Source organism: Brassica rapa, chromosome A09 (assembly GCF_000309985.2).
Source record: "Brassica rapa cultivar Chiifu-401-42 chromosome A09, CAAS_Brap_v3.01, whole genome shotgun sequence".
NCBI classification, from domain to species: Eukaryota; Viridiplantae; Streptophyta; class Magnoliopsida; order Brassicales; family Brassicaceae; genus Brassica; species Brassica rapa.
In genome coordinates this window covers 21215565-21230397 of record NC_024803.2, presented here as the reverse complement: position 1 = coordinate 21230397, position 14833 = coordinate 21215565, and the positions used below count along the sequence as shown (strand labels likewise).

At 44.6% G+C, this 14833-nt stretch overlaps 2 protein-coding genes and 1 non-coding gene across 3 annotated transcripts; 2 read left to right on the top strand and 1 right to left on the bottom strand.

Moving 5' to 3' along the window:
* The first annotated feature begins 751 nt into the window (after nt 1–751).
* On the top strand, nt 752–12675 carry LOC103838853. The gene is made up of 2 exons (XM_033280055.1): nt 752–1806; nt 10145–12675. Coding segments are annotated over exons 1-2 (591 nt in total). The 5' UTR covers nt 752–1217; the 3' UTR covers nt 10147–12675.
* LOC117128658 lies at nt 6700–6806 on the bottom strand. The gene has a single exon (XR_004452053.1). It is a non-coding gene; the product is annotated as a small nucleolar RNA R71 (small nucleolar RNA).
* Nucleotides 12461–14105, top strand: LOC117128187. Its single transcript, XM_033280059.1, has one exon. The coding sequence runs from the start codon at nt 12513–12515 to the stop codon at nt 13032–13034; it is 522 nt and encodes a 173-aa protein (XP_033135950.1). The 5' UTR covers nt 12461–12512; the 3' UTR covers nt 13035–14105.
* The last annotated feature ends 728 nt before the right edge of the window (nt 14106–14833 follow it).

Here is a 14833-nt window from a genome sequence, read left to right as displayed (position 1 = left end):
TTATCTAGTTTAAATACTTAAGAATAAGCAAGAATAATTCTTTGAGGTTATCCCGAGCCTTAGTACTTGTTCTCAAGTACTAATCTATAAGTATTCTATTAATAAGTGTGAATCATGTGAAGTCTTATTGTATACTCACTCTCCCGAAAGTCCCGCATTGCCGTGAATTGGTCCTGCGATATGGATCAAGGTCATGAAGACACGATGATGGGGTCGCACCCTGGAGGCCGTGTAACTGCATGCAGCGTTGGATGTTCTATCTTGGAATATCTGATGGAGATGATGGTTATATTTATTCCCCGTTAAGCTCGGTTAGCCTTGGTGGTTTTCCGGGTTTAGCATATATATATATATTAAGAGTATGAGTGATTGGCGGGTATCGTGGAGGTGATGTTTAAGATAGATTCACATGGATGGATTGAGAGGCCTTATATTAATTATGGAATATAATTCCACTGCATTCAAATAGTGTCGATTGCTCGGGATACTATTGATATGTGTTTGGGTGTGGGATTAGACTCACTGAGTAAACTAGTTACTCATGACTCATTTGATATGCAGGTAACCAGTAGGTGGGAGACCTTTACTCTAGGACGGGAAGGAACGGCATTAGCCAGCGGTAGTTTTATTATCCTTGCAAAGTCATTTTGATATATCTTATGAATAAGATTTGTAGACCGAAAACCTCGAGGTTAATTTATAACAAATTTTGTAAGATGATTTTGAATGATATATAAATAATGTTTTTTTTTTAAAGTACGGGTTCCATATGATATTAGTCCTTGTCCGGACGAACTAACTATCAGGTATTGCTTTCTCGGGTTGAAAAGCCTAGAGTGGTATCCGATAGGAGCGTTGGTGTTCTTTGATTGTTGGTCTAAGGCGATCGGAAGTATTCTGAGAACCTCAGATCGACCATCGAGGAACATTGACCGTGTCATTTCTGGTCATCTATGATCGGGGGTGTCACATCCATAGTCTAAGACTTCGTAGAAGACTTCCCGGAAGTCTTCCAGAGTGTAAGACTTTGTAGAAGACTTCTTGGAAGTCTTTCAGACGACCTAAGTTTTCGTTGGAAGTCTTCCAGAGTGTAAGATTTTGTAGAAGACTTCATGGAAGCCGTCTCAGTAGTCTTCTCACTAAAACTTACATGCAAGTCTTCTTAGTAGTCTTATGTGTTTGAGATACTTGTTTTTGATTGTTTTGCAGGCCAGAAAATGGATTTACCAGCACTCCCACAGAGGATATATACATTAGGGGAAGAGCCCCCTGCACATAAAAGCATTTCGTATCACACTGATGACTCGACTTTATTTAATGCTCTAAGGCGAGCTCTAAACGCTGACGAATATGAGGAGCTGAAGGAGTCGAACTTGGGAGTGTTTATCAAGTTCAAGGAGCTGAATTTTGGTTGGGCTTCAAGGCTGCTTCATTATGTGCTCGATTTCCATCTTAACATCAAGAAGAAGTATGAGCTCCGGAGTCACGTTGGTCCACAACCGGTGAGCTTTTCACTGTTAGAGTTTGAACACCTCACTGGTCTGAACTGCGATTACATCGAGGACCTGGAAAATCCAAGGGTTGAGGTTACGAAGGAGATGGCTGCTTTCTGGGAGATTATGGGTGTTGATGTTGATGCTGGGCCAACTACTGAACAGATAAAAGCAGCATTTGGGAGATGCGAGGAGTGGTTTCGGGATGATCGCATGCGGCTCGGATACCTTGCCATCTTCACTGGATTCATTGAAGGGAGAAAGTACTCAACCGCTACACGGACTAGTCTTGCAAGGCTAGTGATGGATTTATGTGGGAACCGAAACTCGCACTGTCGATTTCCGTTTAAATTAGGAAAGTAGGAGAACCCTAGTTTCCCAAAGGTCTCGGATATCTGCTAGTACCACACGCCAAGCAATCAGAACACGAGATAACAACGATGAAAAAATATAAGAAGTCGTAAAAAGAGCAAAAGGTGTCTTATTCCGAATTCGCGTATGAGCGTTACAACAAGGTAGAAGCCTCGGCTATGATAGCTGTCGGCAAGATTCCTAGTTCTAACAACCTAAGACTGCAAAACCTAGTTGAGTCGCAGCTCGAAATAACAAATACGGAAAGTTGCCTAATTGCTCTAAGTGCTAAGTTTTCTCTCAAAAAAGTTCTCTCCATGCCTCTCGCCTAGGACTCCTTATATACTCGCTCCTAGGTCGGTGTTGGGGTCAAAAACGGTTACGACGGAATTACCACCCGAAAATCCTCGGAGATCGTATTTCCGAAAGAGATAGTAAAAGGAGAGATGTAATTTTCGTAAAAATAACCAATACGAAGTTTTTACGAAGAAGTATCCTTTGGGATTCAAACCGAACAAACCAAACTCGGTCACCGCGCATACACTCCGTCCGATCGCTATGCAGCAACCAAACCGGAGCCAAGCTCGGTCGCTACGTAGCGACCGGGCGCTCGTCCCGCTCGGTCGCTACGTAGCGACCGAGCTCGAGCCAAAGCTCGGTCGCTACGTAGCGACCGAGCACTCGTCTCGCTCGGTCGCTACGTAGCATCCGGGCTCGAGCCAAAGTTTGGTCGCTGTGTAGCGATTGAACCTTTCCGAACATCGATACGACACCAGTCCTTGCATTCTCGTCAAACCTTCGAATGCTATCTCCCGAAGACCGTAGCAAGCTCAGTCCATGTTTCCCGCTATTCTAATTCATCGATCAAACTTCGCGGATTAGAAACCGCGGAAAACTCGTAGTAAACGTGTCGAGTCGGAAGACGGCCCAAAGGGACCTAAAACACGACTCGAGGCCCATCCTACGATTTTTCTTAACCAAAAGCCCGTGAACCACAGCATGGTTCACGCTTGGCCCACGAGGAAGGATGAATGTCAAGTTTCCGCGGATAAATACGGAAGTTTTGAAGATAATTGTGAAGATCGGGAAAATGGAATATCTCCATTTTTATGCTATGACGGCTTAAGGGCAGAAGAGTAAAAGCGTAAATCGACCTTGGAGCTAGTATATAAGGAGTCCTAGGCGAGGAGCAGAGGGGAGAACTTTTTCAGAGCAAACTTAGCACTTAGAGCAATTTAGGCAATTTTCCGTTTTTGTTATTTCGAGCTGCGACTCAATTAGGTTTAGCCGTCTTAGGGTTGCTAGAACTAGGAATCTCGCCTACAGCTCTCGAGCCCAGGCTTATACCTTGTTGTAAACGCTCATACGCAGATTCGGAATAAGATCTTCTTTGCTCTCTTTTCGATTTCTTATTTTTATCGTTGTTGTTCTCGTGTTCTGATTGCTTGACGTGTGGTAATTAACAGATATCCGGGTCCTCTGGGAAATTAGGGTTTTCCTAGTTTCCTTATTTAAACGGAAATCGACAGTGCGAATTTCGGTTCCCACAGTCGGTTTACACTTTTCCCCTTCTGCCGCTAAGCCGTCATAGCCTAAAAATGGAGATATTCCATTTTTCCCGATCTTCGTAATTATCTTCCAAAACTTCGTATTTATCCGCAGAAACTTGACATTTATCTTTCCTTGCGAACCAAGCATAAACCGTCCTACGGTTTAAGGGCTTTTGGTTAAGAAATCATAAATGGCTTCGAGTCACGTCCTTGGTCCCTTTGGGCCATCTTTTGGCTCGAAGCGTTTATTACGGCTTCTTTCGATAAAAACGATATTTCCACGGTTTTTATCGTTAAGTTTGATCGACGATTTCAAATGTCGAGAAACATGAAATGGGTTTGCTACAGTCTTCGGGAGATAGCATCAAAGAGTAGACGAGAATGCATGGATTCGTGTCATATCGACGTTTCGGGAAATCTCGGGAATGCATGGATTCGTGTCGTATCGACGTTTCGGGAAATCTCGGGAATGCATGGATTCGTGTCATATCGACATTTCGGGAAAGCTCGGTCGCTTCGTAACGATCGAAACATGCACGTGCTCGGTCGCTATGTAGCAACCGAGCTTAGCTCGAGCTCAGTCTCTACGTAGCGACCGAGCGGGATGCGTGCTACGTAGCGACCGAACTTGGCTCGAACTCTGTCGCTACGTAGCGACCGAACAGTGTGCATGCTTGGTCGCTGTGTAGCAACCATGCTTGGCTTGTCCGTGTTCCGATCGTCATACTCGAACTTATCCATGGCTGGTTTATTTTTGCGGAGGTTTGGACATTAACTTCGTCGTAACCGTTTTCGACCCCAACAGTTAGCCCCCCAGCCTGTTAGAATCGTGGATTTTCGATGAGATTCGAGCGTGCGGTATGGCGAGTTTAGACGAGATTGGCGTATTTGGGCGAAGTTCATATTCAAAAATCTGCAGGTAAATAGTAATTTCCCATGCCTATAAGAAGGGGGTAACTTCTTCATAAGTTTTCACTTGCTTGTTTACGTAAGGAGTTCTTTGAAAGAATTTCTCCCTCCTCTCCATCTTCTTCTTCTTGTTTTCACTTGAAATTACGAAATGTCGAGTAAGAAAAAGACTTCGAAGAAAGGCACCTCGTCCGCAGATGTCCACGAAGAGATCCTCGTGCCGAAGATCGAGTTCGTCCCTCATTCGGTAGATCCGGCTGAGAACGAGGCATGGTGGGTTGCGAGGTATGGTTCGATCACACCTCCCAACGAGAAGTCGTTCCCTGTCATGAACCGTCGTTTGGTCGAAGAAGGTGCACCGAGTAGGAGCACTAGCGACTTTCTTCAGACCGTGTGGTCGTTCTACCGAATTTCGGATACGGTGGAATTCTGGGTTCTTCGTCAAGGAGAGTGTGCTAGTAGTCCTCCGAAGGGTTACTTTACTTGTTACTGATATGTGGTGTTTTTAATACCAATATATGTGTACTTTGAGCTAATTCTCAGTCCTAATTCGTGCTTAATTTACATCATTCTAGGTTGGGAGCAGGTGAAAGAGTAAAGAAGAGAGATTCAGGAAGTCGGATGCCGTTTTGAAGGATTCAACGTCGAACAGTCATTTAGAACAACCCAAGGGTTGCTCCCGAAGAGATCAAACATTTGACTGCTCCCGATCATTAAGGAAACTTCCTATTCCGGAAGTTTGCCCTAGTTTCGACTCTCTCTCTCTTATCTTCTTATCACCAACGCCTCCCTATAAAAAGGCCTAGGCTATCATTTCTTTTACTTACGGGAGTTTTGCAAGAAACCTAGACAATTCTCTTTGGATTTACGCAACTTGTAAGGGAGAAGGCGCCATCTCTCATTCTCACGAGAAGATTATCCTGAACCCTTGTATTTCTACTTTATTTTATATGCAGTGTTATTCAGAAATCATGTCTGTGTCATCCTGCATTATGATTGAGTAGTAGGCTAAGCTTGCTTAGGGTTGTAGGGTGTTAGCCGCATGAACTGAACACAAATAAGTGATCTTAACTGTTCTTCATTCATACTGATCTTACTGCCTGCATTGAACTGATCACTTAATGTTGGATCTTTGATTTAATCCCCTAGCTAACCGTTAGGAAATAAATTGACATATATTGAATGAGCTTTGTATCCCTAATGAGCGAGAGTAGATATTAGGGTATTAAGTAAACTAATCAGATCTGACATCTAAGGCTTGCTATCGCGTCTTGTTCCAAGCGAGAGCTTAGGATTCAAGACCGACACGCAAAGGGAACAAGATCACAATAGTGGGTTGTTCCAGCCGAGTGATCTGAGTTCTAGACCGCATTTCATCGCACTTGAATAGTTGTTTAGTTCTGCAATTAACATCCGATCATTGACCCTAAGCCAGCTTCATTTAAATTGAATTCGAATCACCTAGGCATTCTTGTTAATCGTGTCACAATTAATTCTCAAAACCCACTTGTTTCTCAGCTTAACATTGAACTCATAAGAGTAAAGAGTAAACTGGTCCTCTGGATTGAATCTCAAATATTATAATTACACTGTTAACTTGACAGTAGCAAGGATTCATTTTTAGTGTATCAAGTTTTGGCGCCGTTGCGACGGGGACTAAGCTTTTACCTTTATTTTTCAGTTTAATATTTAGTCTGAGATATCTAACTTGCTTTACTTCTTTGTTGGAACAGATGATCCAAGTGCATGACCAGTAGACATACTCGGAGCAACGCACAAGGACCACTACATCAGTTGACTAACGAAGAACTCGCAAGATTAGAAAGACAAAACTGTCAACAGCCAAGAACAACCGACACCAACATGGGTGATCATGGCAATATGGATGACCTCACTGCTGCATTGGCACTAATTCAACAAAAAATGCAGAATCAGCAACAGCAGATGCAGCAGTGCAGCAAACCATCAAGAATCAGCAACAAGCTGCACAAGAGCAAGCAGCCGAGAACGCTGCACGAGAGGAGCGTGGTGCTCTTATTGGGGAGCGAAACCTTCCGAGGAACTTCGCTACTAACCGCTCACCCATCAATCCTCCACCATGTACTCGACAAGATTATGAGATTAAACCTGCACTGATAGGTCTGGTACAGAAGAGCACGTTCAGCGGCCTCACTTCAGACATACCAATAGACCACATAGAGGCCTTTGAGAGGATATGCAATTTCTCTCGCTCTAATGGAGTGCCACCGGATTACATCAAGTGCACGCTGTTCCCATTTTCTCTCGAAGGGAAAGCTTCACGCTGGCTGCAATCTCTCCCAACCGGTTCTCTAACCTCATGGGACCAGGTTCGATCAGCATTCCTAAGCCACTTCTACACAAAGTCCAAAACCGCGGCTCTAAGGCATAGAATCTCCAACTTCAAGCAGAAATCTGATGAACCTTTTTATGAAGCTTGGGAGAGGAATAAAGAGTACCAGAGGGAGTGCCCACACCATGGGTTTGATGACGACTACATATTGGAGGTGTTCTACGATGGAGTGAGCTATGAGTACCGGAACACCCTTGATTCCTCTAGTAACGGAGACTTCATGACTCAGACCACCCCTGGTGCATTCGCGCTGATTGAGAACATGGCTTCTAGTTCACTCAACAAGAACAAGGAACATGATCGCTCCAAAAGTGTGAACAGTATAGATGACTTAGCGGCGAAGGTGGACCAACTGGTTAAGGGAAACCAGAGCCAGGTTTTCATAATGGAAGAAGCAACTCCTGAGAAGAGTGCAGGCGACAAGGCGTTTGAAGCTGAACAGGCAGGAGACGATCAGCAGGAAGTGAGCTACGTAAATGGACAAGGGTGGCAGCTGAAGAATTACCACCCAAACCCTAACGTAAAGAACAATCCACAACTTTTCTGGCCTAAGCAGGACAAACCAGTTGATCCGGCGCAGAACAACCAGGGCCAGTATGCCGGGTATCAGAAGAACTATCAACCCCGAACCTATGTTCTAAGCCAACCACAGAGCAATCAACCTCAGATGCAGAACCACCAGAACAATCAAGTCGCTACTTCCACCCCTGTCGCTGTTCCGCAAGATGAAACTAAAACCATGTTGCAGCAACTCCTCCAAGGACAACAGCTCCAAGGGAAAGCTCTGAACCAGGTCACTACCGAGATCAATACCAGAATGAACCATATGTTCGGAGACCTGAGCACCAAGTACGATAATGTCGCAAGCCATATGAGACAGATGGACATTCAGATAGCTCAGACTGCTGAGAGTGTCAAGAGGCAGCAAGGTACTCTACCTGGTAAAACAGACAAAATCCCCAAGGAGTGCAATGCGGTTCAGCTAAGGAGTGGGAAGCAACTTTCCGAGCCAGAAAGGAGGAGGTTCACCGCGGCTGAGAAAGGAAAGCATAAAGAGTCAGAACAACTACCAGCCGAACAGGCAGATGAGAGGAATACAGAGCCAGCAGTCGAAACAGGTTCGCCAGGCTCGGAACAACCAGCTGAAGCAGTGCGCCCGATTCCAGAGGCTGTTCCTCCTCGCGAATACATTCCGAAGGTCCCTTACCCTGTCCCAGCGAAGGTCACTCGTAAGGACAAAGACGAAATAAAATGCAGGAAGATGCTGGAGGATCTAACCGTCCGACTTCCCTTGATGGATGCGATCCAGATGATGCCCTCCATGCGCAGCTTTATGAAGGGATTGATCTCAGGGAAATTATCAGAGGAGAGCGAGTTCATGACGGTTTCCAAGGAGTGCAGCGCAGTGCTTCAGAACAGGCAAATTAAGAAGCGAGGAGACCCCGGCAAATTTGTCCTCTCTATCCAGATTGGGAAGACAGTTTTCGCATGCTCCTTGGTTGATCTTGGGTCCAGCGTGAATCTCATGCCGTACTCTGTAGCTCTACGTCTAGGATACACGCATTTCAAACCGACTAAGATGTCCTTGGTTTTCGCAGACAGATCAGTCAAATCCCCGGTTGGTATTCTAAAGGATCTCCAAGTGAAAGTGGGGAACACCTATGTTCCAGCAGACTTCGTTGTTCTGGAACTGGAAGAAGAGTCTAAGGATCCTCTCATCTTGGGAAGACCATTCTTATGTACTGTTGGAGCTATCATTGATGTGCGACATGGGAAGATTGATCTGAATCTTGGAGACATAGTTATGCAATTCGAGATGGATGAGTTGCTAAAGAAGCCGATGTTGGATGGGCAAACCATTGAGGTCAATGAAGGGATTGATCCGCTCCAACCACAAGAAGGAATGATCGAGGAGATTCTTACCGAAGACCCACTGGAACTTGCACTGGTGCGAGCTGAAGCCGAGCAAAGTGTGGTGAACATTGATGCAGATGGATATGCCAAGATGCTTGACTCCGCGAGGAGTATGGGGAGAATGGTAGCGAGTCTAAGTCTGGGGGAGGAGAGCAACAGGGGCGAGACCACTCCATCTGGAGCGACCCCTACACCGAACTCACCTGTTCTCTCGAACCAACCAGAGGATCCCTGGAGCGAGCTTAAGGCTCCCAAGGTTGAGCTAAAACCCCTTCCCAAAGGGCTCAGGTACGCTTTCTTAGGTCCGAATTTCATATATCTTGTCATTGTGAATGCTGAGCTGAATAATGTGGAAACTGCATTGCTTTTGTGTGAGCTTAGAAAATATCATAAGGCATTAGGATATTCGCTAGCTGACATCGCTGGCATTTCACCTGATTTATGCATGCATAGAATACACTTGGAAGATGAATCAATGACTTATGTCGAACATCAGAGGAGGTTAAACCCGAATTTAAAAGATGTCGTTAAGAAAGAGATAATGAAACTTCTTGAAGCAGGTGTAATCTATGCCATTTCTGATAGTAAATGGGTCAGCCCTGTTCATGTTGTACCTAAGAAAGGTGGGATTACTGTTATCACAAATGAAAGGAATGAATTGATCCCTACTAGGACAGTGACAGGACATCGCATGTGCATTGATTTCAGGAAATTAAATGCAACTACTAGAAAGGATCACTTCCCACTCCCTTTTATTGATCAAATGCTTGAGAGATTGCTAACCACCCATATTACTGCTTTTTAGATGGTTATTTAGGTTTCTTTCAGATTCCTATCCATCCAGACGATCAGGAGAAGACGACGTTCACATGCCCCTACGGAACGTACGCTTACAAGAGAATGCCATTCGGCTTGTGCAACGCGCCAGCAACATTCCAGCGCTGCATAATGTCAATCTTTACTGACCTGAAGACATTATGGAAGTTTTCATGGACGATTTCAGCGTCTATGGAAGCTCCTTTAATGTCTGTTTGTCAAACTTGTGCAGGGTGCTTAAAAGATGTGAGGAGAAACACCTCGTACTCAACTGGAAGAAGTGGCACTTCATGGTCACAGACGGGATTGTTCTAGGGCACAAGATCTCCGAAAAAGGAATTGAGGTGGATAAGGCAACGATCGAGGTGATGATGAGTTTGCAACCACCAACAAACGTGAAGGCCATCAGGAGTTTCTTGGGTCACGTTGGGTTTTACCGACGGTTTATCCAGGACTTCTCAAGGATAGCAAGACCACTCACCAGACTTCCAGATCTCGTTTGACAAGATCTATGACGAGCGGATCGCAGTGAGGTTGATCGATCCCGCAGGCTTCATCCTTCGTAAAAGTTATCGAGCTGTTTTGACCATCTCGGGGAGGGGACCACGTAGGCCAGTTTGCAATATTGCGATCCTCCGATGTTTGAACATTAACTTCGTCGCAGAAAGAAACTCACACTTATTTTTGCGAAGGTTTGGACATTAACTTCTTCGTAACCGTTTTTGACCCCAAAAATTTAGAAAGATTTGAGAATTATCCTTGGGGGAGAGTGGCGTTTAAGGTGCTGATGGAGTCTTTGAAGGGAAAAGATTTGAAATCAAATTCATACATTGTTGATGGGTTTATTCAAGGTCTCCAGGTGTGGGCGTACTTTGCTCTGCCATAATTTGGTGCTAATTATGGGCATCCCCTACCAAACAGACCGTTTCCGCTGTTGCAGGCTTACAATGGTGGCAAATGACGCATATTTTTTAAAGAGGCCATTAGTAGACAGGTATTTAAACTTCACTCCCTAAGACTTCACATAAGACTTTAAAGTAAGTCGTCTGGTAAGTCTTCCAGAGAAGACTTCGCAGATAACTTAAAGTTATGTCGTCTGGGCGTCTTAACTTTAAGTCTTCTGCTTGGTCTTCTCTGGAAGACTTACCAGACGACTTACTTTAAAGTCTTCTGTGAAGTCTTTTCAGGATGATTTCAGTCTTTGTTATCTGAGTTGATATCATTAATTTTTACAGACTAGCATGATCAAATTCGTCCAGAAGGACTTTGCTGAAATGTTTCCACGATGGGATTTTGATGTAGAGGACCCGGCCGTGGAGAACATAATCAAAGTCATGTTTAATGCGAAAGCTAATTGGAAGAAGACCATGGATTGCTGGGAATTCACCGGTACTAAACCGAGAGTGAAGAAGGAAGTGAGTGCAGCGGAGACAAAGAGTGGTGTGAAGGAGGAAAGTGTAAGACCTCAGAAGAAAGTTCGTAAAGAGGCTTCTGTCAAGGCTAGTAAAGATCATCGTTAAGAGGCTTCTGTTGAGGCTAGTCAAGTGCCTTCTGCTAAGGCTTCTACGTCTGTTGGTGGGATGACCAAGAAGCAGATTGAAAAAAGCTTCGGGAACATAGATGATGTCATGAGGGATGGGTTTGGGACGTGCCTAAAGGAGATCAAGGTTCTGGGGGATAAGATTGGAGCTGTGGAGAAGAAGGTGGGAATCACCAAAAAAGGGACTGCATCTAATGAACTTCAACTCAAAACTTCAAATCCAGAAAAGCATGTGCACGAACCTGGAGTTAGTACCAAAACCTCTCCCAAAATCACAGAGAAGAGATTGACTAGGCAAAGTATTAGGAATAAGGAATGATGTGCTTGGTTGAATCATTGTATGTCGGAACATGTGTGTTTGTTTCTAGTGTGCTTGGATCATTGCTTATGTATGGATTTTGTTTGATGTGTGAATTGGATATTTCGTTAATATTTTATAAACACATTTTGTACATCGAAATTGCAGAGTGAAAGTGTGAATGGGGCGAAAGCAGGACATAATGACCCCCAAAAACCGAGTTCCTCGAAAGACCAGAGTCTTGTGATAGCAAATGAGTACAAAGGAGTACCCACTGAGGGGAAACCTACAGAACAGAGTGATGAACCTAGCGTTTTTGTATTGGACAAAGGAGTACCCACTGATTCAGATTTACAAAAGGAGGAAACTAGAAGGCATAGAAAGAAGGATGTTGCTATGGTACACGTCCGTGGAAAGAGTGAGCGAGCAAGGAAACTTGCTGCCTCACAGCAAACTCCTTTTAAGGGAAACATCACTGCGAAAGTGATCATTCCAAACAAAAGGGTTGGCCAAGGCTATGATCCTTTTGCACCCGTTGACAAGAAGATGTCGAAGGTGCTCACTGATTGGGTGAAACTTGATCCGTAAGTGAGAATGTCCCATAATAGCTTCCTTTAATATACAAGAAATGTTGCTTATCTACATTTTGTGTTTGCAGTTATCTTAAAACACCTATGGACAAAAAATCACGTAGATGTCCTAGTCAGTTTTATCACATCCTCCGAACCTCCTTACAATGGCTGAACGACGGAGTAAGTCTCCTGCTTTCTATGTCTTCTAGTTTTCCCCTTAGCAGTAGTTATGTCTTCTCTAGAAGACTTAACAGACGACTTACCAATTAGTCTTCTGTTATGTCTTCCAGAGAAGACATAACAGACGACTTACCCATTAGTCTTCTGTTATGTCTTCTAGACAAGACTTATCAGACGACTACCGGAGAAGTCGTCTGGTAAGTCTTCTCTAGAAGACATAACAGAATACTTACTAGACGACTTAAGCGTAAGTCATCTGATAAGTGTCTCTGACTTGTATTGTTTTATATGCAGCATATGATGCTTTTATTAATGTACTGAAGCAACAGTACCAAGATAATCCACATCAGTCCAGGAGCGAGAGACTGTGCTTTCTTGATCATGTATTTTCTCGGCAGTGGTCCCACAAGTACCTGGAATTTAAGAGCGACGAGGACGACATCAACGGCTTAGGAAGAAGACTCCCTGGTGGGGCGTGGAATTATCATGCAGGCATTGTACCATCATTTTACCAATCTATGAAGGTTTTGGGGTTGGATGTGGATGATATTTATGCGCCAGTGAACTTCAGGAACGAGCATTGGATTGCTATTTGGATATCGATCCCTAAGAAGCACATAGTCGTCTGGGACAGCATTATATCACATATTAGAGCTGCAGAACTCGATGAGTTCATGGAGCCTTTCGTTACAATGGTCCCTTATCTGCTTGTTGGGTACGCTGGCTCTGACGAAGAACGTGTCCAACACACACTGGAGCCATACACATATGAGAGAGTTGCCGTTGGAATACCTCAGTGCCGAGCTGGTGATTGTGGTGTGTTCGCTCTGAAATACATCGAATGTCATGCTCTTGGGATGTCATTTCCTCCAGAGTTTTATACCAAGAACGAAAGGCTATTAGGGAGAAGATGGCGTTGGATATATTTAAGGAGATTCCTGAAGGCCATTCAAAAGAGAATGAAGACAATGATGAGAACCTGGGAACTTATGACTAGCAAGGTTAATGATGTTTTATTTGTACTTCAACTTGTGGGATGAAATGTGCTTTTGTATGACAGATTAGGATTGTGTTGTTTTTGTATGAAAAATTAGGATGATGTTGTTTTTGTAACAGGCTGAGGATAGGATGTAGTTTTTTTGTAAACCTATCATCCTACCAAACTATCAGTTCGTTGGAAATTCGTTTGGTAGTGTTGAAACCTTTTGGATGATCTAATCTAATGGTGGAGTTGTTGTCTTTTTAAGTTGCAATTTCACAATTAAGTTCATAACACAGATAAATTTAAGAACGTAAACCCATAACAAATAAGCAGATAAATTCTTAATACAGAGAAGTTCATAACACAAAGTCATAACAGATACGCAGATAGATAGTCTTCTGGACGACTAATGAGAAGGTCTTCCAGGATATAAGTCTTCTGGACGACTAATGAGAAGGTCTTCCAGGAGTTAAGTCTTCTGGACGACTAACGAGAAGGTCTTCCAGGAGTTAAAGTCTTCTGGACGACTAACTAGAAGGTCTTCCAGGAGTTAAGTCTTCTGGACGACAAACGAGAAGGTCGTCCACGTCAATTCTTACAATGTGGACGCGTATGGCCAGCTTCTTTGCAGACCGAGCACCTACAAACCATGTGTTGCTTCCGGGGTGTGCGTCCTCTCATCCTCGATAGCTCCAGCCAAGATTGCCATCTTGATTTCTTCTGTCTCCCCAGACCATGATTTACTTCCGGAGGAAAGCATGTGTGTGCCTCAACTTGTTGTCCAGCACAAGGATATATATTCTATGAATATCCTACAAAACAAATATCTTTTGAGTAGACCGGGCATACAAGTGTGGAGAAATGCAAACCAGCATATGATCCAGCTGCTATAGCGACCCAGCATACGTAGTGACCGTGCTCGAGCCAAGCTCGGTCGCTACGTAGCGACCGAGCGTCCGTCCCGCTCGGTCGCTACGTAGCGACCGAGCTCGAGCCAAGCTCGGTCGCTATGTAGCGACCGAGCGTCCGTCTCGCTCGGTCGCTACATAGTGACCGAGACCGAGCCAAGCTCGGTCGCTACGTAGTGACCGAGCCCGAGCCAAGCTCGGTCGCTACGTAGCGACCGAGCGTCCGTCTCGCTCGATCACTACGTAGAGACCGAGCATCCGTCTCGCTCGGTCGCTACGTAGCGACCGAGCCCGAACCAAGCTCGGTCGCTATGTAGCGACCGAGCATCCATCTCGCTCGGTTGCTACGTAGCGACCAATCTCGGCCAAACTTGGTCGCTACGTAGCGACCGGGCTCGAGCCAAAGTTTGGTCGCTGCGTAGCGACCGAGCTCTTCCGAACATCGGTACGACACCAGTCCATGCATTCTCGTCAAACCTTCAAATGCTATCTCCCGAGGACCGTAGCGAGCTCAGTCTATGTTTTCCGCTATTCTAAATCATCGATCAAACTTCGCGGATTAGAAACCGCGGAAAGTTCTTTCTTTGTCGAAAGAAATCGTAGTAAACGCTTCGAGTCGGAAGACGGCCCAAAGGGACCTAAAACACGACTCGAGGCCCATCCAGCGATTTCTTAACCAAAAGCTCGTAAACCACAGCACGGTTTACGCTTGGTCCACAAGGAAGGATAAATGTCAAGTTTCCGCGGATAAATACGGAAGTTTTGAAGATAATTGTGAAAATCGGGAAAAATGGAATATCTCCATTTTTATGTTATGACGGCTTAAGGGCAGAAGAGTAAAAGCGTAAACCGACCTTGGAGCTAGTATATAAGGAGTCCTAGGCGAGGAGCATAAAAGAGAACTTTTTAGACTCGGAATTCTCTGGACTTAGAAACTTTAGGCTTTATT